The sequence below is a fragment of the Rhineura floridana genome, chromosome 11, assembly GCF_030035675.1.
Source record: "Rhineura floridana isolate rRhiFlo1 chromosome 11, rRhiFlo1.hap2, whole genome shotgun sequence".
NCBI classification, from domain to species: domain Eukaryota; kingdom Metazoa; phylum Chordata; class Lepidosauria; order Squamata; family Rhineuridae; genus Rhineura; species Rhineura floridana.
The window spans coordinates 70,637,312-70,664,222 of NC_084490.1; the positions used below are offsets into that span (position 1 = coordinate 70,637,312).

At 41.4% G+C, this 26,911-nt stretch overlaps 1 protein-coding gene across 8 annotated transcripts in view; it reads right to left on the bottom strand.

The window, feature by feature from the left end:
* COBL (cordon-bleu WH2 repeat protein) overlaps positions 1-26,911 on the bottom strand; it is a 267,077-nt gene that overhangs the window by 28,114 nt on the left and 212,052 nt on the right. For 7 of the 8 annotated variants that reach the window (XM_061590022.1, XM_061590027.1, XM_061590021.1 and 4 more), the window contains 2 exons: positions 21,447-21,753; positions 4,289-4,368 (listed from right to left, as the gene is read on the bottom strand). In XM_061590022.1, coding sequence (XP_061446006.1) covers positions 4,289-4,368; positions 21,447-21,753 — 387 coding nt within the window. The remainder of the gene's footprint in view (positions 1-4,288; positions 4,369-21,446; positions 21,754-26,911) is intronic. The other variant, XM_061590024.1, reaches the window with a different exon arrangement.

Below are 26,911 nucleotides of genomic sequence, written 5' to 3' on the forward strand. Positions count from 1 at the left end.
TCCCTGCAATCCCCTTTGTGCTGCTCAGCTGTCTGAGGAACAGCTAAGACTGGTGATGGACTGCAGCAAAAAGTCAATCTTTATCTGGAATCACAGCCCCACAAAATGACTTCAAGATACATGCATTCCCCAAGTTCTGTTACAGATTACGCCTAATAACTGGAGAATGTACAAAACCTAGTCAATATATGCATGTTTCCCAAGACCTGTTTGGGTTTATGTATACTGACTGGGAAATGTGCATTATTCCCTCTTCATGCATGATTTATGTGCACATTCTCCATGAGGCTTGGTGAATGTGCGCAATGACTGGTTGTAATCCACATTAATCCACTTTGCTCAATTTATATTTCACTTAACAAATACATTCATGTCAAATGTTTCCCAAGATGTCTTTTGCTTACTGTTCAGTATCCAGCCAAGAATGTGTCATTTACACAGTTTACACTTGTGGGTAAGCATGTAAAACAGAAAACAGTCCTTAAGAAAGCAAACCATGTATTATATGCATTTGCACATTTTCCCCCAGGTATCAAGATGAAGAAAATTAATAGCAATAACCCATGAACTGAAAAACAGCATGCTCTGAGATACAATTGTGAGAGGTTATTAGAGAAAACTGCATTTCTCTGCAACGTGAAATACTAAATATAGTTATCTGAATAGGAATGATACTATAGTCCTTTTTCTCCAGTTCTATATAAGAATTTCATATTTTTATTTTCAACGCACAGATAAAGCAATCAGAAAAATATGCTCATAACTGCAGACACCAGATTTGTTCTAAAAACAATTAACAACCTGCTGAGCTGAATTTCTTCACTACACAATTCCATTTAAGGTATGCTAACAGACAAGTTGCCTAGGCAGTGCTATTGATTTTTTCTGTCAAGGAATGATCAATATCCTTCCAATGTAATGGTCAGAATAAATAACAATATTAAGAAACTAATTGGCTTATTTCAATTTTTCACTCTGCTCCTATAAAGTAGCAGATTGTTGTCTAATGCAGAGAAGCCCCAAATAGGTAAGATAAGGATGGCAATGGAAGCTGAACAGTCTGATGAGGTATATGCTGCTACTAGATAGGGCTTGAGTTATGATATCTTTTCCACCTTCACAGATCTTCCAATGTGGGCTACTCTCTAACCTGCCTAACTGCAGGGTTATTCTAATGTGCAGCTAGGACACATTTTGTGCAAATGTCAAAAAAACTTGTGCAGTGTGAAATAGCTTTTGTGCAGTTGAGCATATGGGATTTAATAAGGAGCTAGATAGTTTCTAAAAAGAAATATTTATTTATTTTTATTTATTAAATTTATTAGTCGCCCATCTGGCTGGCTGTCCAGCCACTCTGGGTGATGTACAAAATAAAAACATACAAATACATTAAAACATTAAAAATCTCAACAATAATAATAAAACCTAACCAACCCCAAAAGCCTGCCTGAAGAGCCAGGTCTTCAAGGCCAGGCGGAAGCTCATCATCTGGATCCATTTTAGTCGGGTTTCAGGCCTGGTTTTGGCACAGAAACAGCCTTGGTCACCCTGTATGATGACCTTTGTCGACAGAGAGACAGGGGGAGTGTGACTCTGTTGATTCTCCTTGATCTCTCGGTGGTTCTGCTCCTACTTGGCGGGTCGCCTTCGGAAGGTGGTGCTTGGGGAACATTGCTCAGCACCCTGGACTCTCCAGTATGGGGTCAGTTCTGTCCCCCATGCTGTTCAACGTCTACATGAAACCATTGGGTGTGGTCATCTGGAGCTTTGGAGTGTGTTGCCATCAGTATGCTGATGACACGCAGCTCTATTTCTCCTTTTCATCTTCTTCAGGTGAGCCTGTCAATGTGCTGAACCGGTGCCTGGCTGCGACAATGGACTGGATGAGGGCTAATAAACTGAGGCTCAATCCAGACAAGACTGAGATGCTGCTAGTGGGTGGTTCTTCTGACGGGATGGGGGATGTCCAACCTGTCCTGGATGGGGTTGCACTCCCCCTGAAGGAGCAGGTTCGTAGCTTGGGGGTTCTCCTAGAACCATCTCTGTCACTTGAGGCTCAGGTAGCCTCGGTGGCATGGAGTACCTTCTACCAACTTCGGTTGGTGGCCCAACTATGTCCCTATCTGGACAGGGATAACCTGGCTTCAGTTGTCCATGCTCTGGTAACCTCTAGATTACTGCAATGCACTCTACGTAGGGCTGCCTTTGAAGACGGTTTGGAAACTGCAGCTTGTGCAAAATGCAGCGGCCAGATTGGTAACAGGGACCAGACGGTCCGAACATATAAAACTGATTCTGGCCCGCTTGCACTGGCTGCCTTTATGTTTCCAAGCTTGATTCAAGGTGCTGGTATTGAGCTATAAAGCCTTACAAGGCTTGGGACCATAATACCTGATGGAACACCTCTCCCGATACGAACCCACCCGTACACTACGTTCAAGATCAAAGGCCCTCCTCCGGGTGCCTACTCCAAGGGAAGCTCGGAGAATGGCAACAAGGGAGAGGGCCTTCTCAGTGGTGGCCCCCAAATTATGGAATGATGTTTCCGACGAGGTGCGCCTGGCACCAATACTGCTATCTTTTCGGCGCCAGGTCAAGACTTTCCTCTTATCCCAGGCATTTTAGCATGTGTTCTATATTGTTTTAAATTTTGTTTTAAATTGTTTTTAAAAGATGTATTTTAAATTGTATTTGTTTTTAGTTGTTGTAAACCGCCCAGAGAGCTTCGGCTATGGGGCGGTATACAAGTTTAATAAATAAATAAATCATAGAGGGGGCATGGTGGAGATCATTTGGGAGGGAATTCCACAAAGTGGGGGCCACAATTGAAAAAGCCCTCTCCCTAGTCCTCACCAGTCTAGCTGTTTTAACTGGTGGGATAGAGAGAAGGCCTTTTGAGGCTGATCTTGTTGACCCTGATGATGTTGGAGGCACTCCTTCAGACAGACTGGGCCGAAACCGTATAGGGTTTTAAAGGTCAGAACCAACACCTTGAATTGGGCCCGGAAAACAACCGGTAACCAGGGCAACTCCTTCAGCACTGGAGTGATGTGATCTCACCGGCAGCTGCCTTTAATCAGGTGAGCCGCCACATTCTGTACCAGTTGCAGCTTCCGGACCGTTTTCAAGGGTATCCCCACGTAGAGTGCATTACAGTAGTCTAGGCGAGAGGAGACCAGGGCATGTACCACAGATGGGAGCAGATGGTTGGGAAGGTAGGGGCGCAGCCATATCAGATGGAGTTGATACAGCACCGCCCAGCTCACAGCCGAGACCTGAGCCTCCATGGACAGCTGGGAATCAAGAATGACCCCCAGGCTGCGGACCTGGTCTTTCAGGGGCAGTTGTACCCCATTGAGCACCAGGTCAACATCCCCCAACCTTCCCTTGTCTCCCACAAACAGTACTTCGGTTTTGTCAGGGTTCAGCTTCAGCTTATTCCTTCCCATCCAGCCACTCACCGACTCCAGGCAATTCAGATTGGACATTAGAAGGAACTTCTTGACAGTAAGGGCAGTTCGGCAATGGAACCGACTGCCTAGGGAGGTGGTGGGATCCCCTTCGCTGGATGTCTTCAAGCAGAGGCTGGACAGCTATCTGCAGGAGATGCTCTAGCTGTGGATTTCCTGCTGTGAGCAGGGGGCTGGACTCGATGGCCTACAAGGCCCCTTCCAACTCTAGGATTCTATGCCTAACCTGTTCAGGCGGTCCAGAAGGATACCATGGTCAACGGTATCAAAAGCCGCTGAGAGATCCAGGAGGACGAGGAAGGTGCATTTGCCCCTATCCAACGCCCTCCTCATATCATCCACCAAGGCGACCAAGGCCGTTTCAGTCCCATGTCCAGGCCTGAAGCCTGATTGAAATGCATCCAGATAATCCACTTCCTCCAAATAGATGAGGAAAAAATTTAAATAAATGAAAACAAATACTGGTTCCTTTCAAATCTTTATAACTTTATACTACTAGTTAGTGCTTTTTTTGGTAAAAAATGAGGTGCCAGTACTCACATCTTGATGGGTGCCAGCATAAAATGACTGGCATGGGTAGCAAAAAAGGAGGTGCAAGGGACTCCATACTGGTGAGTGCTGACAAAAAAGGCCCTGCTAATAGTATATGATGGGATTAATTACTTGTCTTGTTTGGGAGTGGGCAGTGTGCTGGCTGCTTGTACAGTAGGGAAAAGAAAGCTTAGAATAAACCCCAACTGATGGATTGCAACCATTTGCCTTTTTCCTTCATTTTTTTTGCAGCACAGATGTGCAAGTTTAAACTGTCTTCAACCTACCTGTTAGATTTTTGTCCAATGCAGCTATGAACACATCTGCATTTTCAAACTTAGCTTCCATCATTCCGTCCTCATCCCTGCTAGTGACAGGAAAAAAAAGGGGAGGGGGAAGTTTGGTCCCTTTTCTATTGATACTGCCTAACCGAATGTCAAATAATCAGTACATTGATTCATTCAGTCAACAAAATCACAATAAAACGTATACATCAGTTCAAGTATAAAAATAACATACCATTACTGAATATCTCTGTTAACAGGTAGGCAAACGTAATTACATTTGTTCAGATAAGATTTGTAAAAAAGTAAAGGTGTCCCTGCACTTGTAGTGCGAGTCGTTTCTGACTCTTAGGGTGACGTCTTGCGACGTTTACTAGGCAGACTGTATATATGGGGTGGGATTGCCAGTTCCTTCCCCGGCCTTTCTTTACCCTCCAGCATATGCCGGGTACTCATTTTACTGACCACAGATGGATGGAAGGCTGAGTGGGCCTCGACCCCTTTTACCGGAGATTCGACTTCCTCCTTCTGTTGGAATCGAACTCTGGCCGTGAGCAGAGCTTCGGCTGCATTACCGCCGCTTACCACTCAACTCGTATCTTTATTGCTCTCAACAAAAATGTAGCTACAGTTTCTGCAGTGATTTTTTTTTGTATTTGAGAGAAAAAGAAAAGCATAATGTTCCGATTATCTTCCAGGATACAAAGTAGTTACTTGATTAATTTCTTTCTAGAGATCTCAATAAAAGTTACAAAATAGTAAGTCATGGCCTACTGTTTTAATTTCCTCTGAAACACAGATACATAACTAGGGATGGAAAGATCAGTCAATTTCAGTTCTCTCAGTTTCTCATTTTTCCAATCTTAAACCCAGTTCGCCATGTTTCTGCATCAATTTGGTTTTTAAAAAATTGTCATGAAAATTCTCCGGCTTTAAATGCAAACTGATCAAATTTCTCCCCCCTCCCTAGACAGAACCTATCAGAGTAGGGCATCTGACTCAGGCTGCCATCCTAATCCAATTTACCTGGAAGTAAGCCCCACTGAATTCAATAGTATTTACTTCTGAGTAGATGTGTCAGAGTGTGCTGTCAATCTCCCATCCAAGAACTGAAGGTATCAAATTGAAGTGTGCAAGAGAGAATGCCCTCCTGTTTTTGCAATGCTTCAGTTCTGCAAATATTGTTCTACCTGACCAAATTCAATTCTCACTGGCTTCAGCCTAGATTAACAGAATCTACTCCCAAATCAAACTGTGTTCATATACAAAAACTCGACTACCCTTTCATCTTTTTTTTTTTAAAAACCCCAATTCAATTGGCAGCCTTGACTCACTGGCACTGAGAGTACACATGGTTAATGGTTTGGTTTGTGGCTAAGCCAAACATGCCAGTACCACCATTTGCACTGTGATGCTGTGGCACTAGAAAGTGGGACCATCATTTCAATAGTTACAGACATTGCTTGTGCTGCACTCATTACTCACTGCACATCTATATATATTTTTAAGAAACCAAACTGCTAGTAATGATTAAGGTTTTTAGGGAATAGGTGTGAGTGATAAGACCACAGGTTTGCTTAGTGGGGATCTGAGACGGGAATTAAAGGATCCAGACAAATAGCAGGATAAATGAACAAGGTTTTATCTTTTTTAATACAACCCAACTATTTATCTCCTTCCATCTCATAGTCTATTAACCCTTCCTCTCCAAGTTTCTATACTTGCGTGCCCACACAGTTTCTCAGACAGAATAAAATGACTATATACTGTGACTGGCTATGCTGAGAACTGAATCTATGGGCTCTTCTACATGGGAGCACTGCTTTCCCCTTCACTATTCATTTGCACCAAACGCAGTTTCTACTCAATAGTAGCTCCAATTGCTTTTTCCCATTCACACAAGTAGGCATTCCTCTGGAAGGATTAGTCTTGCTGGTTCCTTGTGGCCCTGCCCTCTAACTACACATTTCCACTCACTCTGGTTGCTAAGTGACCAAGCATGCTCAGTCTGTTCTACCAGCTGCAGTAGGCTCCTTTAAAAAAATAAAACCTGGAAGTGTGAATATCTGGGTGCCTACGGCTGGTAGAATACAGCTGAAATACAAACCTTTGTTTAAGCAGTGTTATGTTTTTGCACACAAGTTAAGGGGAAAAGAGTGTAAAGGCACTGTTTGCAGCAACATAAAAAAGGCCAGCAGAAGGGAGGAGAGCAGCCAGAAGTTGTTTGTCAGCCCACAGGAAACAACATGAAAGAAGGGAGGAGGAAACAGTGGATGTGAAGAGGGGAACAAGTGACACACCCACCTAAAAACATCAGAGCAAAGCATCTGCAACCATTAGAGCAGCCTTTCCCAACCAGTGTGCCTCCAGATGTTGTTGGACCACAACTCCCATCAGCCTCAGCCAGCATTGCCAACAACATCTGGAGGCACACCGGTTGGGAAAAGCTGCATTAGATAAATATAGTGGAGACTTTTTTCTCAGCTTTTTGTATTATCTGTGGATTGGGTTAGTATGGATTTACAGGGGGGAAACTGCATGATAGCTTCTGTTTATTGGTAACGTCATATGAACCATGCAAATTTAAAGGAGATGTAAGTAGCACCAAACACCATGCAGATGAGCAGCATCCCTGTTACTGTGCTGGTCTGGGCAGTTAGTTTAAAGCTCAACGCCACCACCTCCTGCTCAAATGATGATAATAATAATAATATTAAAGTCACTGATGCAGCAACCAAATCTTGGGAGAGCTACCAGAAATTGCTTGGGAGGATGGATATACCCCATGGGGATACCCACTCATCAAGAATACTGGTTCTTTGGCCTAAAAACATGTCTCTGCCCTGCAGAATTGTGGGTAAGATCTTGTTACTGGGAACAAGTCTGTGCTTATCAGCAGAGACATAATCTCATGCTGCAGCATCTGTGTTATCTAGTGAAAATGGTGCTCAAGGCCATACGTTGGAGCCTACTAACTCAAAGGCCTAGCTAGCTGTAAGAAAGCACATTTGCCAAGGTGCGAATGAGTCCTGGAAAGTTCCGTCCTAGAAGCCTCCCAATTGTTGCTATGCTTTTCCCTATACAAGTTAGCCTTTTCTTTGTTCTGGTACCTCTGCATCTTCCCTGACAACTGCAATATTTGGGTGATATGTTTCTATGTTACTGATGAGGTCAATATTTCTAATCTAGGTTGGCATGTACAGCATTAGGCTTTGGTAGTCTTTCTTGTTTTATCTTTTCATATATTTCCCCCAAATATCCTTCTAGTTGCTGGGTTTTATCTTTGTTACTTTGATGGGTGTTCTGGATTCTTTTATGCTGCTATTTTCCTTAATTTTATTTTAAATAAAGCTATTTCACATTTCCTGGTGTGTGTTCTTTCAGGTAAGCCCTGGTACTAAATCCAGCATCTTGGCCATCCTTTGCTAACTGCTAGTGAGTAACCAGTTTGCCTGGGGCTCCTGGAAGCATAGACTCCAGCTTTTAGCTTGTGCTTCTTTGGAATCTCAGGCACATCTGTTTAATTGAAGGTTTGGGAATTTCCTTGACAAACTAGTAGACAGAAGGAGAGGTGGCAGTATTCTATGTTTCATGGTTTGTTTTGGTCCTGGTAAGTTAGCAACTGCTGTGTGCCTTACAAGAAATGGTTCTCAGATGTTTGGGACCTAGCGATCTTGACAATCCCTCCTCTAGAAGGTCCTGGAGGAAGCTTTGTGTATGCACGGGTTCCACATGTGGCTACAAAGGCCACAAAGATGATTAGGGATTACACTCGCCTCTCTCTGTTTAAATCTTTCCTTGTTTGGTTTTTCTGTATCTTCCCCACTCCCATTATGAAGGTGAAACTGTTTCAGCCATTTTGTGTTATAAAATGGTTGCTTTTTGTTTTAAACTGAGGCTGTTCTAACCAGGAGGGTCAAAAGTTCTGCCCATGAAACTGACACCTAGAGAGAATGTGAAGACTAAAAGGGTGGGGGAGAGAAACTAAAAAATAACGTGGGAAAGAGAAACTCAAACAGAATTCGACTGCCATTCTTATTGGCCTAGATGTTGACAGGATGTGTGGAAATAATGTATGTAAGTTAAAGCTGAAAAACAGAAGTAAAAGTTCAAGTACTTTTGCAGAAAGAAGAGCTGAAATCAAAAGAAAGCCAGGATGGAAGGGCTGCAGTGGGCCCAAAATCCATAAAGAGAACAGAAAGGACCGGAAACTGTATTATTGATAAACAATTATGAAAGACTATATTTTCTAAGGATAAGTGTGTTGGAGTTCCACAGGAACACTGCTAGCAATAATTTATAATTAGAAGCATCAGCACAAATTTGCATTTGGCTCTCATAGTTGACTTTTAGAGAAGTGACATTTGTATTTATTTTTCATATTAATTAATTTCGTATTCTTCTCTCGCAATATGTAACACTAGAGACTGGAGGCAGAAAGGCTAAATGGAATACAGTTGTAATAGGTTATGTAATAACAAATACTTATTATGTTTTGCACAACCCCATTTAGTAATACACAGTACACTCAAAAATGAGCAACTTTTCCTTCCAGAGCCTTTCCCTGGTTCTCTAGACTTTCTTGTTGTTGACAGGCCTGCTCTGGCCTGCATTCAAGTAAAACACAAGGCCTTTTCCTGATAAGTATTTTACAGGCCAGATAACTATTACCAACAGCATTTTCTCACACACTCTTTTTAGCATAGGAAAGAACATGATAAACTTGAAACCTCATCCTCTCTAAAACAGAAAGGGCTGAAATCATACCACTGGGGAATTTCTTGAAGAATGGATGGATTAGTAAAGAGTTCATACATCAGCACACAGAATTGAGAACAGCAAAGTCTCAGAAGCACTAAATTATTGACTTTTGGATTTGGTAAACTAAAGTCACTGTGTAATATTACTCCACAGCAGTCAGCTGCACAAAAGTGCAGGTTAAAATAGCACTTTGCCAAAACAGCACCATGAGAACAGAGCCTTTATGACAGAGCAAATAAAATTAAAGCTATACTTACAGTGTATGGGTAGATTCTATAAAAGATCATAGCTGGTAGAAGAATAATGAATGTGAAATACTTCGTTATTATTTATCAAAGTTATATTCTGCCCTTCCTCCCAGTAGGACCCCAGAGTGGCAAACAAAAACACTCTAAAACATCATAAAAACAGACTTTAAAATATATTAAAACAAAATATCTTTAAAACATATTAAAACAAAACATCTTCAAAAATATATATTAAAAAAGTTTTTAAAACATCTTAAAAAACAATTCTAACACAGATACACTGTGATAAGGTCTCTAATCAAAAGGCTTGTTGAAAGAGGAAGATCTTCAATAGGCACAGAAAATATAACAGGGGTGGTGCCTGTCTAATATTTAAGGGGAGAGAATTCCAAAGGGTAGGTGCCACTACACTAAAGGTCCACTTCCTATGTTGTGCAGAACAGACCTGCTGGTAAGATGGTATTGCAGGAGGCCCTTACTTGCAGAGCATAGTGATTGACTGGGTATATAAGGGATAAGACCCGTGGTGTGCTGGAGCCAGCTCGTACGGGCTCGCGAGAACTGATTGTTAAAGTTTCCAGAATTTTGTGAGCCGTTAACAGAGGGAGCAGGGGAAGTCTGCTCCTCTGATTGGTGGAAGAAAGACATATGCCAAAAGCATGGGCTTCTGGGCAGAGCTTAGAAAAGTTCCTTGTTTGAAGTGGAACTCCCATCAGCCCAATCCAGTGGCCATGCTGGCTGGGGCTGATGGGAGTTGTAGTTAGGGTTGCCATATTGCCCGGTTAGCCGGGTTTTACCCGGATTCTTTGCATGCCACCCGGTGCCCGTTTAGCCCCTTAGGTGGCTTCTCAGTAGATACTACAGTAGAGTAGATTCTCAGCTTTAATTTAAAACAAAAAGTTTCTAGGTGGTCCGGTTCTCGAGATATACATAAAAATGTCAGCCACCCCCCCACTCTTAAATATTTTTTTAAACAAATCTGTCCTTTATAGCACTTTGTAGCTCAGTCTAACCCCACCCGTTCAGGATTGCAGCCAATCAGTGTGAAGCCAGTTTGGTTGACCTGGGCAGTGTCTAGAAAACCTCATTGCAATGCCAGAAAATGGTGGTTCCCCCCCCCCACAGTTTATCTGAAAATCTCATAAATTGGGTAAGTATATACATTTCAGGTTTTTTTCCTCTTGTGTGCAGGAGTCAGATCCTGGGCAGCGTTTTCAAAACCTTCCCAATACTTGCTTTTGTGGGGGTAAAAGCATGCTAATCCCATATACCCAGAGGAAATCCCATTGAATTCAATATGACTTACTTTTGAGTAGATATGGTTATGAATGTGCTGTAAATTAATGGGACTTTTGAGTGAATGTAAAAAAGAATTGTGTTTGTGTTCTAACTCTGTCTGTCCCCCTCCAGTCCTATTTTAAAGCAAGTAGGCAGGTATTACAGTTTTTATTCTGTAGGAAACTAATACTGATTCTTTTAAACTAATACTGATTTTTCTGCAATGACCAGCTGGTTTGACAATAAACTGTTATATGGGCTGTATGCATTTATACATCTGCAGTGTGTGTGTGTATGGAGTCTTTCCAACAACCCTGTGAGGTAGGGTTGGAAACCAAGGCAACTCACAATAAGAAATAAATTCCTTTAAAATCCAATAACCATAAAGCAAGAATAAACAGTTGGAAAACAGCCTAAAGAAGCATGATTCTGAATTTTGGGTTGGGTGAATGAAGTTTATTTATTTATTATTTGATTTATATCCCGCCCTTCCTCCCAGTAGGAGCCCAGGGCGGCAAACAAAAGTACTAAAAGCACTTTAAAACATCATAAAAAACAGACTTTAAAATATATTAAAACATCTTTGAAAATATTTTTAAAAGCTTTAAAAAACACCTTTTTTTAAAAAAAGAAAAGGCTTAAAAACATATTAAAAAGCAATTCCAACACAGACTCAAACTGAGATAAGGTCTCAACTTAAAAGAACAAGTTGAAAGAACAAGTTCCTTATCGCTTGAGGCTGTAGTTCTCTGCATACTTCCCAGTTTGAGTAAGCCCCACTGAATACATTGGGACTTGCTTCTGAGTAAACAAACATTGGACTGCACTATAAATATATTTAAAGATTGTGTAATTCATAAACATATTTGATAGTCAATATTTCTTCATACTGTGTCCCAATAAGTATTTGATTTCACACTATGGTTGTAGATGATTTTTTCCTCTACATTTTAAGTGTGTTCTTCTTCCTGGGGGTGGTCATGGTTCTCCATTGTTTTCATCCTGAGGGGAGGATAGGCTGAGAGATGGTGAGTAGCACATTTAAGGTCTCTTCACCTCACCTCCCTTTTTTATTTGTATTTATTTTATATTTCTCCAATATCTTCCCCTGGCTGTTTTTGTGTATCTTAAATATTTTTAGATTAAATAAATAGGAAATCATAATTGTGAACCTCCCTAAAAGCAATTTACTTATCATGTTTTGGCAAAGTGATGGTGTGAAGGCATGCTGGTAGAACAAGAGACCATGTCTGAGGCATTTTATAAGGTGTTTGAGGACTTTGTCACACATTACTTTTTGAGACCTGTAGATTCATGTTGGAAAGAACATGTGCACGTATTGAATGGTGGCTTGGGTGCTGTTTTTTCAGTCTACGCTGCATGAATAGGGAAGGTGATACATCATCTGGCAGCTAGCTTCATAACGTGAGAATGAAAAACATTTGGATCACCATTCACTTGTTTACTTTTCTCACTATTGAGACCACTTCATATATTACTTTTTCATACACAGAAATTTAATTTTTGTATAGGAAAAAGTATTTTGTAAACTATGGACAGTGGCTGCCCAGTCAGTATAACCACTGTACAAGATCTACTCAGCCACTGTAATTACCTTTTTGTTTTGAGCGCCCTGTTGTCTGGGTCTTGGTTCAGGTGTGTATCCAACTTTGATGTGCTTATGGAAGGGGTGTGCAAGTAGTGCCCCCCCCAAGTGTGCAGGCTTGGACAAACATTGTGTTATGGAAAACCAAAGTCTGTGTGAAAGTACATATTTGGGAATGCCATCAGTGTAATCCTAAACACACTTAATAAATAATATCAAATAATAGTAATGTCTCCAAGCATCCTACAATCAGCATAAAAGGGAGTGTGTTAGTCACTGAGAAGTCTTCTAATATGCTTCCTTGCGTTTCCTGCTGATTGGAGCCAATCAGAGTGAAAGGAAGTGAGTCAGCCACTGAGAAGACTCTTCTCAGTTGCTAACGCTCTCCACTTACATGTGGTTACTTGTGATGTTACAAAATTAACAAGTAACTGCAGGGTTTAGTGGTTGATTGGGCCACTACTCTGATAGCTTCTATGGAGGGAGACCCAAGACTTGAATTTGCTCCATAATCTGTTTCAGCAGCAAGACTATAAATTGTTAAATGAAACTTCCTTATTCCAGTAACAAAACTATTGGTTACAATATTAGACAGAGCTCTTACCTTAGTAACAGGGCTTCAATTAAAAAAAAAGTTGTGATCATACTTTCTCAAGCATACTTATGCATACAATTAATGCACCTGAATGAGGCTGGATATTCTGGTGCACATGCTGCCTATTGATTTCCAATTTGCTGTAGGATGGGGGAGTTCTTTATACAGTTCTGGGGCTTGGTGGCTACTGCTTTCTACTCAACAGTTACCCCTTCCCTTCTTCAGCAAATTTACATGGTTTGTTGTTGCTTACTGGGAATTACCCCACATGACTTTTGATGCGAGAGTCTTGTTTTTAAATGTTTTGACTCTTGAGCCAACCTCACACATACACATGCTCACTCATGGATATGTCTTGTCCACCCTTATAAGTATTTTCTTGTATCAGTATCAGACATCGTGGTAATGGTAGTTATCATTAACCAGAAAAGGGAGGGGGAAAGGGGAAGAAGAATGTGAGAACTTTCAGAAGTAGTCCACAATTTTGAGGAGGAGGAGCAATGCATTAGCCTAACTAATAGCCAAGCCATTCTTTGACTATCAGAGAATCCGACATCTTAATCAGGCTGTGGTGATCAGGTCCAGTCCCAAGGGTAGCTAGGCTGGGCCCTGGCTGAAGGCCCCTGGAGCCCCTAAGGGGCCTTTTAATAAGATGGGGGAGGAGTAGCGCTCCTTTTCCATGGTCTGCTGCAGAGAGTAGCTGCCACAGATCACAGAGAGGGAGCCTCTTCTGCCTGCCCATCTCTCCTGTCTTTTGAAGCTGTGTGGGTTACGTGCGCAGGACTGCCATTAACCAAGATGGCGGCCAAGGTTTCCCTAAGAGGCTGAAGCCTCCAGTGCATCTTGGTTGATGGCAGCGATGCGCACACATAGCAGTCCGGCAGCCACAAAAGACAGAGACGGAGCCAGCGAACAGGTGAGTGGAAGAAGCTCCCTCCCTGCGAGAGACAGGTAGGTGCATGTGTGCACATGCATGTGCGCCAAAGCCCAGAGCAAGCTGGAGCCGAAGGGCCCCAGCATGTCTGGAGCCGGCCTGGGTGGTGATGGATAGAGAATAGTTACAAATTAATTAGTCAGTTTATATTTTGTTTAGTCTCTATTTTTCTTCAATAGTTTCCTTCAACCCAGGCTGCCAACATTTGTCTTCACAATACTTAGGATGGGAAGTGAAGGAACAGGGCTACCTTCAAGTTGTGACTCTGTTGGAACAATGTGTGATATACTGATTTGCCAAAGATATAAAGTTGGATTATCTAACCCATATTACTTCAACTAAAACATCCAACAGTTCTGTTGTATCTTCTGGGGAGCATATTAGTTTTAGTGGCAAATGACCTCTGATAATGTTAGTTATATCAGACCTCTGATAATGTTAGTTTATATAGCTTTTTTCCTTAACATGTGATCTCAGTGACCTTTATAGCATCCCTATATGGAAGACCAGTATCACCTCAATATTACACGTTGTAGTTGATAGCGTTGTGAAAGTCGGGGGGGATTGAAAAAGTAAAAACAACAACTATTTCCCCCCATTTTTTCACTTTTTCAGAGGGAAAAATGGAAATATTCTGAAAAAAGGATTAAATGTTACTTTGTTTTCTGCAGAGCAGAGGAAGCTGCCTCAGCTGATCTACAAGTGAGCCAGCTCTCAGAGAGTAGCAAGCAAAGCAAGCAAACAGGAAGAGCTAGCAGGAAGTGTAGTGAGGAAGAGGTGTAGTTGGGGAGGAGACAAAGGCAAAGAGGTGAGCAACCTGGAGTAACCCCAAGAGGCTGTCTGTTCTGTCACCATGTGCTCAGCTGGGTAGGTGGAAAGGCTGAAGGGCTCTATAACAGCTTGAGTGAAAGGGATGTGTCCTGATAGCTGTTGATTAAAGGGGCGTAGGCTGATAACTGTTGAGTGCAACTATCAGCAGATGTGTGTACTGGCAGTTTCTGTTTCCTTACTCCTAACTGAGCAGAGCAAAGGAAGCTGCCTCAGCTGGTCTACAAGTGATACAGGTGAGCCAGCTCTCCAAGAGTGAGTGAACAAGGAGAACTTACAGGAATTTGGCAGTGGAGTTTGGCTGGGGAGGTCAAGGGCGAGATCCCTTACAAAAATATTTCATGAAGCATGCATTATATACCAGTGGAACTCTCCTATTAACTTTCAAGGACAGGACAAAGCACAAGCAATCCAATACAAGTAGAAAGAAAGAAACAGAAATGTAATAGAGACAGTGGGTGGAAAGGACATTCCAGTGGTGGTGACCTGCAAGGTGTGTGCAATGTTTGTTTTCTTACTTGAGAACAACATGGCATACACGTTATAAGCAGAGTAACTTGAGCAGGGTACCGCAGGGCTCGGTCTTGGGCTCAGTGCTCTTCAATATTTTTATTAATGATGTGGATAAGGAAGTGCAGGGAATGCTTATCAAATTTGCAGATTATACAAAATTGGGAGGATAGCTAATACTCTGGAAGACAGAAACAAAATTCAAAGGGATCTTGATAGGCTGGAGAATTGAGCTGAAAACAACCAAAGGAAAAAGAAACCAAATGCACAGTTATAAGATGGGGAATACTTGGCTCGCAATAATACATGCAAGACAGATCTTGGAAGTGTTGTTGATCAAAAACTGAATATGACCCAACAGTGCAAAGTGGCTACAAAAAGGCAAATGCTATTTTATGTTGCAAGAAGCGAAGTATAGTTTCCAAATCACGTGAAGTACTAGTTCCCCTCTATTCGGCACTGGTTAGGCCTCATCTTGAGTACTGCGTCCAGTTCTGGACATTGCACTTTAGTAAAGATGCAGACGAACCAGAACAGGTTCAGAGGAGGGCAACAAGGATGATCAGGGGATTGGAAACACAGCCCTATGAGGAGAGATGGAAAGAAGTGGGCATGTTTACCCTTGAGAAGAGAGAACTGAGTAGAGAAATTATCGCACTCTTCAAGTACTTGAAAGGTTGTCACACAGAGGAGGCCAGGATCTCTGTGTGCAGGACATGGAATTATGGGCTCAAGTTAGAGAAAGCCAGATTTCAACTGGACATCATGAAAAACCTCCTAAATGTTAAAGCAGTACGACAATGGAACCAATTACTAGAGAGGTAGTGGGCTCTCCAACACTTGGAGGCATTCAAGAGGCAGCTGGACAGCCATCTGTTGGGAATGCTTTGATTTGGGTTCCTGCATTGAGCAGGGGGTTGGACTCAATGGCCTTATAGGCCCCTTCCAATTCTACTATTCTATGATTCTATTATTTTTGGGGGGGTTTCCCCAGCCCTTCTCATCTCTGTTAGGAACCTGACTTAGGTCACTTATTGGGTTCCTAGCTCAGGTGAACCCATGTATATCCTAGCCACAGATAATATTTTTAAATACTGCTTTGCATCAACATTCCTTATCTTTTTCTTTCATGTCCTGTTAATGGTCTTCTTTCAAGTATGGATGGGTTCTTCGTTGCTCATCTGTTGTGCCCACTGGCCTGTGTGTGCTGTTGTACACAATAAGACCACACTCATCCATGATTTGATCATGGATGAGGATGCTGGTTTGGGGTGCATTACCGAGACCTGGGTGTGTGAGCTAGAAGGAGTTGATCTGATACAGTTTTGTCTGCAACACCAACACAGGTGCAACACAGAGACAGGTACAACACCAACACAGGCTGCAGAGATGGTTGCTGTGGTCTACAGAACTTCTGTCTCTTCCACCAGAAAACAACTGTGTCATGGAGCTACCTGTAAGGGCCTGCACCTGGTGTTGGGCCAAGGAGACACTAAACTAGGGTTATTGCTGGTGTGGTATCCACCATGCTGCCTGGCAAGTTCTCTGATCGAGCTGGTGGACACTGTCTTGCCTGTGGTATTGGAGGAGCCCAGAACAATAGTCCTGGGTGATTTTAAAGCCCATGCTGAAGCTGCCTCTAGTGTTCCAGCTTGGGACTTCATGGCCTCCTTGATGACCATGGGGCTGTCTCAAGTTGTCACTGGCCCGACGCATAAAGCAGGGCACACCCTTGACTTGGTTTTTGCTCCAGATGGAGGAAGGGGTGGTCTGGAGATAGGGGGGATGTCACCCTATTGTCATGGTCAGACCACTTCCTAGTGAAGTTTAGACTTACGGCTCCAATCCTCCCCTGCTGAGATGGTGGACAGATTAAGATGAATGCCCTGGGGAAGTTCCCAGTAGATAGAGTAGGTGACCCTGTTGAAGCCCTTGTCACACTGTGGAACAAAGAGGGGCGTCTGACTCTTGACATGGTCGCTCCTGAGTCCCCTCTCTGGCATTGTGGAGCCCGATTTGCACTTGGCACACCAGTGAGCTAAAGGCAATGAAACAAGCTGAATGATGGCTAGAGTGCAAGTGGCGAAAGATGTGCTGTGAAGCTGATTGGGCATGAGTAAAACATCATAACCATGACTACTGTGTGGTGATTAGGATGGTGAAGAAGGCCCAGATCCACCCTTCACCCTGAGGTCCCAGAGTGGGTTACAAGAATCTAAACTACATCCTTTAAAACAATTTACAATCACAAAATGGGGTTGGTCCTGAAAACACACATTTCAGTTGTCAAAGGCCAGAGTAAAATGGTGTGTTTTCAGCATTTGCCGAAAATTGTATTGCCAGATGCACCTCTGTGGGGAGGGAGTTACCCAACTTAGGGTCTGCAACAGAGAATGCCCTCTCCTGGGCTGCCACCACCTGAGCTTCTGAGGGTGGCACAAGTACCAAGAGGGCCCTCTCTGCTGATCTTAACACTTGAGAAGGTCCGTAGAGAAGGAGACAGTCTTTCAGATATCTGGAGCTTAATTTGTTTAGGGCTTTAAACACTAACATGAGCACCTTAAATTGGGCCCAGAAATGAACTGACAACCAATGCAGATATCCTAAAACGGGTTATAGGAGATCTAAATGGAATGGCAGCAAGTAATCTGGCCACTGCATTTTGGACTAATTGCAGTTTCTAATCATCTTCAAGGGCAGTCCCACGTACAGCACATTGCAACAATCCATTCTGTGATTTACCAAAACATAGAGAACAGTGACCAAGTCATTCTGTCCAAAAGGGGCTATGTAGCTGGCAAACCAGCCAGAGCTGGAAACAGGCACTCGTCGCTACCGAGGCCACCTGAGCCTCCAGTGACAGTGTTGGATCCAGGAGCAGCCCCAAGCTGTGAACCTCCTTCTCCCAGAACAGGCCCACCTCACAGCTGTGAGAACTCAGGACACATGACACCTCTGTCCTTTCAGGAGTCAGCCTCAATTTACAAGGTGTCTCATGCATCTTAAAAACTAATAATTATGGCATCATCAGATGCACAATGTTTACACATTATCCTATAATAAATCTTTAAAATACCACAATAAGTCTTTGTTACCACTAAACTGAAAGTGAAGAGGGATCTAAATGGGAAGGAGGAACAGAGTAGGGGAGGAGTGTGTAAGCATATGGGGCACTCTAGATTACCAAACCATGGCTTGGTTATCAGAAGACATGACTTCTAAAAATGGTGTAGGAATTCTTATAATGTACCTATGGTGCTTTCTTTTCTAACTATTATGATGCTGTTTGCAAATGTGCAGTGCTATATTGCTTTGAGAGAAAGGCTTTCCAGTGCTATACTGCTTTGGGGGAAAGGCTGATTTTGCAATGTGTACACTGCCAGTTTTTATGATTAGATATCACAAAGGGGACCTGCACCAAAATACTGTAGTGTGAATGCTCCTGCTCAGGGTTCCAGCCAACCAGTACTCTGTTCCATTCCTACACCACCCCAGTTTTCCAGTCCATCCCCCGTATAGATATTCAGCATTCTACTGAGTCTGCTCACTCCTCATTGGTCTGTCTTCTCATGTATGCTAATACATGCCTCTTGTTTCCAAGTGGCCCCATTTTGGCTACTTAGCCATCACCTCCCAATATTGCTATTGCAGGGATGATGGTTATTACTCTTTAAGCCACTTTAGAGAGAAAAGACAGCATGTGTACATGATACACTGCAAGTTATTAAATACTGGCCAATCCATGGGCCAAAGAACCTACAACTTAAATTGCTTTTAACATAGCAAGTAGTGACAAGGAATATCAGATGGAAAAATGAGGACATGTAAGGAAAGAAAACACTATGTGAGAGATAATTCATATTGATGAGCATATTACATCATAATAGCACCATAATATATACTAATTCTCCAAATGCTTATCCTTATGTAGCTAAAATGGCAACTTGCATGCACAAGAGGAAGGTATCAGCAGGCTTGAGGGAGCCCCAAATTTGCACTAGTACAAAAAAAAAAACCCTTAAGGGAGGAAACCCCAAAACATCCCAATAAGGACTGTCCGTGCCCAGTAGGCAAGGAATGCTGACTACTAGGTGGACAGACAGAAAAGTAGGGAGGATGGAATGGAGTAGAGTGATTGGAAACTCAAAGAGGAGCACTCCACACTACAATATTTTATAAGTAAATGTTATGAATACTGCAATGTTACTGCAAATAAAAGTGGGCTTTATTAAGATTTGGCTGTAATTTTCAGATGAGTCTATAAGTTTAAGGCCAGGGATGTAGTCATCCAGGGTCTCTTAGACCCCTTACATTTTTGGGAGCAGGGCCTTTACATCTCCAGCATCCTACAAGCCAAACAGCATGAAAGGGGAGTGTGTTGCCACTGAGAAGAGTCTTCTAACATGCTTCCTGGTCCTTTCCTGCTGATTGGAGCCAATCAGGGTGAACGGAGGTGAGACAGCACTAAGAAGACTGTTCTCAGTAGCGAACACTCTCCATTTTCATACTTATTGGCTCCTAGGGATGTCTGTTGTTATGGGAGAAGGCTTTAACAAAAGATTTCATTCTCAACCCAGCAGCAAAAAAGGGTGTATGACTAACATGCAGGGACCCTGCACTTCTGAATTTGCAACTACACTACTGTATAAGGCTTGTATATCTGAGAATGTGTACTAATACAATCTTTTTGAAGCTCCTTAAAATTGCTTGTTCTTTAAGACCTGCTGAGGAGGATCTTCTTCATGGCTCACGTTTGACCAAGGCTACACCAGAAAAGGGCTGTGTTTATGGAACCATGCTTCAGGAGATCCATCTACCCTCTACAAATACACTTTTGCTGCTTTATTAAGACATTTATTCTGACAGGCATTTGACCTCCTGACTGCTGTTATATGGATAAAGCCTTATGTTACTTGCTTTCCCCTGCTGTGTCTTTTTTAAAAAAATAAATTTATTCTTCATGTCTTTAACCTCTGTTGTTATTTTATTAGTATTTGCTGTTAGTTACCCTGGCCATTTGAAGGGTGGGATATACATTTTCTAACACAAAAATGAAGAATGGTTGTGTGTTCTATAGGCAGCACCATATTCAATGATGGGAGTCACGTGCTTAGATATGAGAAAACATGTAATGTATGCCCTATTGTGCATTTTACAGTATTCAAAGTACTCAAAGGTCAGTTAGTATCATGTCTGTTCTGGGAAAATTGGTGATAAGTATTGTCGAAGATAAAATAACCAAGCATATGCTTCTGCAAGGGTAAGTCTTGTTTCACTAACTTATTAGAGTTCTTTGACAGCGTCAACAAGCATATAGATAGAGATGATTCAGTTAACATAGTGTACTTGGACTTTCAAAAAGCTTTCGACAAGGTACCTCAGGAAAGACTCCTGAGTAAGCTTAGCAGTCATGGAATAAGAGGAGAGGTCCTCTTGTGGATCAGGAATTGGTTAAGTAGCAGGAAACTGAGAACAGTAAAATGTGGACACTTTTTCCAGTGGAGGGATGTAACAGGAGTTGGTGCAAGGCAAATGACACACCTTAATTAATTATCTCATGAATGTTTTCTGAGAGTTCCAAATGTGTAACCCTGGTAAGACATTTCACCAGTTTTAGCAAAAATCTTCTGAGCATGAACATCTAAATTTGTCTCAAATTTTCACTTTTTATGTAGATCCTATGCAACATTATGAAGATCATACTTACATTATTTTGGCTACATGATATATGGCTGCCTATAAAAATGATAGTAAGACTTTCCACAGCCTGTTTCAAATTTAATTTCCTTTCTTGCTATCTATTTTACTTCAATATCACAGTGTTTGAGATAGAAAATACACCGGCATGTTAAGGGTACTAATCTTGGTTCCGGAAGAATGTAAAAATATAAAGAAGCCTTCCCCCATCGCCTCAGAACCTGCTTTTGATCTGGCAGTTTTCTTTTACTTAAGCTTCAGAGATAAGATTTGCACAATGCAAATGAACATTAGTTATGGTAGGAAAATAAATATGGAAAGCTACAGGGAAAAAAGCAGAATGTCCCCAGTGTAACTAATGCAGCAAAAATAACTAAAATATTATTTATTTATTTATTAAAAATATTCATAGCCCTCTCTTCATTACTAAAAAGGCACCTCAGAGTGGATTACAATATACATACTTACTTGAAAGGTTAGGGCTATTGAGGAATAACCTGAAAAACAGAATCCTACAACAGTGAGAATTACCAAAAATTGCTACAAACATATAGTAGGCTCTTTGGCATCAAATGTTTTCATTAGGATGAGGCCTTAGGTTTGAGTTTGATACTGGCTTCAGATACAGCAACAAAAGGTTAGCTTGCAAAACACTAGCTTAAACAGAGGTCACTCCTCCAAATTGCCTCACAAACAAGACTTACCTTTGGTAAATGTTTCCAGATTCATCACTGTTGGAGGAAGTATTCTTTACAGAACGTGATTGTGCAACAAACATGGAATTCATTTCAGTCAAGGTCTCCTGGTCATGGGTGGACTTGTCTCTTGACTTCATACTGTCACTTTGAGAACCCAGTGATAAAATATCAGAGGGGAAACTTATAACACCTGAATCTTCTGTGGTGTCCTCTGAGGCAAAGCAGCTGCTAAGAGAGATAGTATCCTCTATTTCTGCCAGTTCCAGAACTACATTTTCCATGCTAGAAACATCATGTGAAAGCTGTAAATTGCCTAGAGAAAACATGGCAAAACCCAGTTAAATACCATTCTTTACTCTTTTGAGATACATTACACATAGCTAGTACTACTCTGTTTTTCAGAATTTTATCACCATGAAGTAATCCCCTCCCCCCTTTCTTTTGCACAGTGAGACCAAATTTCCTATGGCAAAATTACACATTTCCATGTGCTAAAACTATTGCCATGACACTCCTAAACTGGTAATGTGAACTGTATCTCACATAGGATTCATTGAATTTGAATAAAAATGAGGGATTCTGTTATACTGACCAGAAATAAATGGAATGCTTCAGAAATAGCATACATTGAAACAATAATGGTTGTACTTTTAATACAGATAACAGTGATATAAGCTATTGAGACTGAATCTGTCCAAATGTTGACAAAAATTTGTCAAGAAATATGGAAAACTAAACAATGGCCCACAGACTGGAAGCTTTCAATATATATCCCAATTCCAAAGAAAGGGGATCCCACAGAATGCAGTAATTACCGAACTTTTGCCTTAATATCCCATGCAAGTAAAGTAATGCTCAAGATTCTACAACAAAGGCTCTTACCATATATGGAGCGAGAAATGCCAGATGTCCAAGCTGGATTTAGAAAGGGAAGAGGCACCAGAGATCATATCGCAAACATACGTTGGATAATGGAACGGAGCAAGGAATTTCAGAAGAAAATCACCCTGTGCTTTATAGACTATAGCAAAGCCTTTGACTGTGTAGATCATGAAAAACTATGGAATGCTTTAAAAGCAATGGGGGTGCCACAGCATCTGATTGTCCTGATGTGCAACCTATACTCTGGACAAGAGGGTACTGCAAGGACAGAATATGGAGAAACCGATTGGTTCCCCATCGGAAAGGGTGTGAGACTGGGTTGTATTTTATCACCCTATTTGTTTAATCTGTACACAGAACATATCATACGGAAAGCGGGATTGGACAAAGATGAAGGAGGTGTGAAAATTGGAGGGAGAAACATCAATAATTTAAGATATGCAGATGATACCATACTACTAGCAGAAACCAGTAATGATTTGAAACGAATGCTGATGAAAGTTATAATAAATAATAATAAATTTAATTTATGTGTCGCCTATCTGGCCAATGGCCACTCTAGGCGACGTACATACAATAAATATGGCAAAATACAATACAAAATACAGTGAAATATATAAATTATAAGAGCAAACAATACATAATAGGAGGCATTTAAAACAGAAGAATATTAAGCCTCCCCAGAAGTCCCGAAAGCCTGCTGAAAAAGCCAGGTCTTTAAGGCCTTGCGGAACATATTCAGGGAAGAGATGTGCCGAAGATCTTGTGGGAGGGAGTTCCAGAGGGTGGGGGCCGCCACTGAAAAGGCCTTCTCTCTAGTGCCCGCCAACCTAGCTGCTTTGGTTGGCGGGACTGAGAGAAGGCCTTGTGTGGCCGATCTTGTCAGGCAGCATGATTGGTGGCGTTGTAGGCGCTCCTTTAGATAAACTGGGCCGAGACCGTGTAGGGATTTAAAGGTTAAAACCAACACCTTGAATTGGGCCCGGAAAACAACTGGAAGCCAGTGTAGATCGAACAACACTGGCGTGATGTGGTCCCGGCGACGACTGTTTGTGAGTAATCGAGCCGCCGCATTTTGAATAAGTTGTAGTTTCCGGACTGTTTTCAAGGGTAACCCCACGTAGAGCGCATTACAGTAATCTAATCGAGAGGTGACCAGGGCATGTACTACCAGTGGGAGCTGATGAACAGGAAGGTAGGGTTGCAGCCTACGTATAAGGTGTAGTTGGTACCAAGTTGCCCGGCTCACAGCCGAAATCTGAGCCTCCATGGACAGCTTGGAATCAAGTACAACCCTGAGGCTGCGGACCTGGTCCTTTAGGGGTAAACTCACCCCATTGAACTTCAGGTCAACGGTTCCCAACCTACTCTTGTCCCCCACGAGCAGTACCTCGGTCTTTTCGGGGTTCAGTTTCAGTTAAAGAGGAAAGCACAAAAGCAGGACTACAGCTGAACGTCAAGAAGACTAAAGTAATGACAACAGAAGTTTTTATGTAACTTTAAAGTTGACAAGAGGACATTGAACTTGTCAAGGATTATCAATACCTCGGCACAGTCATTAACGAAAATGGAGACAATAGTCAAGAAATCAGAAGAAGGCTAGGACTGGGGAGGGAAGCTGTGAGAGAACTAGAAAAGGTCCTCAAATGCAAAGATGTATCACTGAACACCAAAGTCAGGATCATTCAGACCATGGTATTCCTGATCTCTATGTATGGATGTGAAAAGTTGCCCAGAAAATAGATACGATCATAATTTAATTTTTAAAAAGGAAATTTCTCAAAAATTAGGTGATCAGTTAACAAAAAGCTGAAAATTAGAGTAAGAAGGGTCAGATCTTTTCAGGAAGGTTGAATGTTCAACCAATAGTAATAGAAGTTCAGCTAGAACAAACAGCAGATAAAAAAGAGATGAAGATGCCAGCATGGCTAACGAGCAGGGCCAAGGAAGCTATAAAACCCACAAAAGCTGTTGCATCAAACTAAGGAAAATAAAAAGTAGAGCAAATTCTGACAACACAAATGCAAGTTGACAAAAATGCAAGCAGGGAAAAATGAGGGAATGACTGCTAAAAGAATTTAACACAAACAATTCTATATTTCTTTAAACAGCAAGAAACCAGAGATAGAGGCAGTCAGACTGCAAGATGACAAAGGAGTGAGTGGATTTTAAAACATGATAGGGAGAATACAGAGAAGCTAAATGAATTCTTTATCTAATTTTAAGAATTGTTATTTAATTTCAAGAATTGTATTATTTTATTGATGTATTATGTTCTATTGATGTATGGTTATGTTAGTTTTCTTTTGTAAGCCGCCTTGAGGGCCTTTTGGCCATAAGGCAGGGTATAAATTTAATAAATAAATACATAAATAATTCTTTAGATCACTGCAGAAGATGTTAGGCAGATATTCAAGCCTGAACCAGTCATTTTGGGGTGGGCATCTGAAGAATTTCATCAAACAGAGTGAAAAAGAGATGAAGTTCTAGAGCTAAACTGACAAAATACAAATTAACATGTCACTGGGTATGCATGGCATACACCTTATGCATTCTTAAAGACATCAAATTTGAAATATTGATACTGTTAAAAATGATCTTCAGCTTGTCCTTAACAGAGGATTGGGAAGAGCCAACTGCATTAGGGATGGATGGGCTGGTCTTGATCTGCTCTGTATCAGCTTCACATGTGCTAATTCTAAAGTCCATCTTGTCCTATTCTGGAATAAATCTACACTAAAAGACTCCACAGAAATTTGCATTATTTTTGTATGCATTTTATCCGCAAATAGGCATTTTGTATGCATTTTACCATAAAATATATAATTTTACACATTTTAATCTAAAATGCACTTCTTTATAATAATTTTGGTATTTTTTTTGAGTTGACAACTGTATTGCAAAATTAGGAGAAAACCAAAATCAAAGGAATAAATGTATTCCGGTCTGCTATCTGGGAAGTCAGGTTGATCTGTTTAAAAACCAAACATAATCCTTGAGCATCTTTATATTGTATAAAACCAACTTCTAAAAATTAGTCAGGAAATTACAGACCCATTCACCTAACATCTGTGTCAAGTAAAATTGCAGAAAACAGAATTAAACAAAGAGAAAAACAAGTCATGCTGAGAAGAATCTGCATAGCTTCTGCAAAGAGTATTCCTACCTCATCAATCTTGTAGAATTCTTTGACAGTGTCTATAAATCCACATGGGTTTGACCCAGAGCAGTGGGGTCCTATTCTTTATAGTTAAGATAGTTTGCACCCAAAGTTAAGCACTTTTAAATTGCATTGTTTTCAATATAGCATGTGCTTAACTTGCACTTAATTTTTAGAAATATCCAGTAGCGGAGGTTTGGTAGGGCAGACACGTTTACTTGACCTTCTGGCAAATGAATTGCTGCTGCTTACTGGTAGGGGGAGGTTGATGTGGTGCAAATCTACCAGCACAGTCAATCTAGCACTCCTGCCAGTGCCTCTGCACTGCACTGCCCTCCCTGCCTCTCCCGGTTAGCAGCAGCGATTCACCTCGGAGGTCAGGTAACCGTCTCTGTCCCACCACACCATCTGCTACAGAAAACATCCATAAACTTCATATGCATGCAGAAATACTGAGTGAGAATATGAAATGCACTCCTTGATAAAAGATTTAACGGAACCACTTAAGGTACGCTGTAGTCAATTTAAAATCTCCTATTGATTTTAACAGCTAGACTTCACCCTAAGTCTTAACACTGATAAAGTAGGGCCCCGCTTTACAGCGCTTCGCTAATGCGGTGGTCTCAATTAGATGCAATTAGACTAAAGCCCCACTCATACGACGCTTGTTCCGCTTTTACAGAGGTTTTTGGGCATCGCGTGACATTCTATTCAATGAGTTCCGCTTTTCAGCGGTTTTCATTTTTCGGCGGGGGTCCAGAACATAACCCGCCGTATGAGTGGGGCCCTACTGTAATTATTTCTCCAAGTGCTTGTCATGTTGACAGAAGAAAATATGCACACACACATCAGAAATGTTAATATCTCTATGATTCTTCTGATTTTTAGTGATGTAATAATAAATTAAGCATATTAATAATTCTCCCATTGAAATCAACACCAACTAAAAGTGCGTTTTGGATGGGCTGTCATTAAGCTGCAATCCAAACCACATTTACCTAGAAGTAAGTTCCACAGAACACAGTGAGACTAACTTCTGTGTTAGCAGGCATAGGATGTTTCAAGGATATCTTATAGTAAAATCATAAGCCTATTCAGAATAATTCCAGCTGAATTTAATGGGGCTTACTCTCTTTTATTTAAGGACTATGTTGGACATACAGGATAAAATGCAAAAATTAGCTTTCATTTAAAACAATATGGATCTGGAAAAACTTTCAGAAAGCATTAGTCAATTAAATTTTGTTCATTTAGAAATAAATCAAATTTTAAAGAGATCCATTCCTTCTTTTCAGGTTTTCAGGAGTGAAGACATTGTATTTAGACTATTGTCAGAGGTCGCCAATCTTTCTGGACCAGAGAGTACATTTCAAATTTTGAGAGAGTGCTGAGGGAACTAGTCACAAAATGGCTGCCCTGGGGGCTGTGG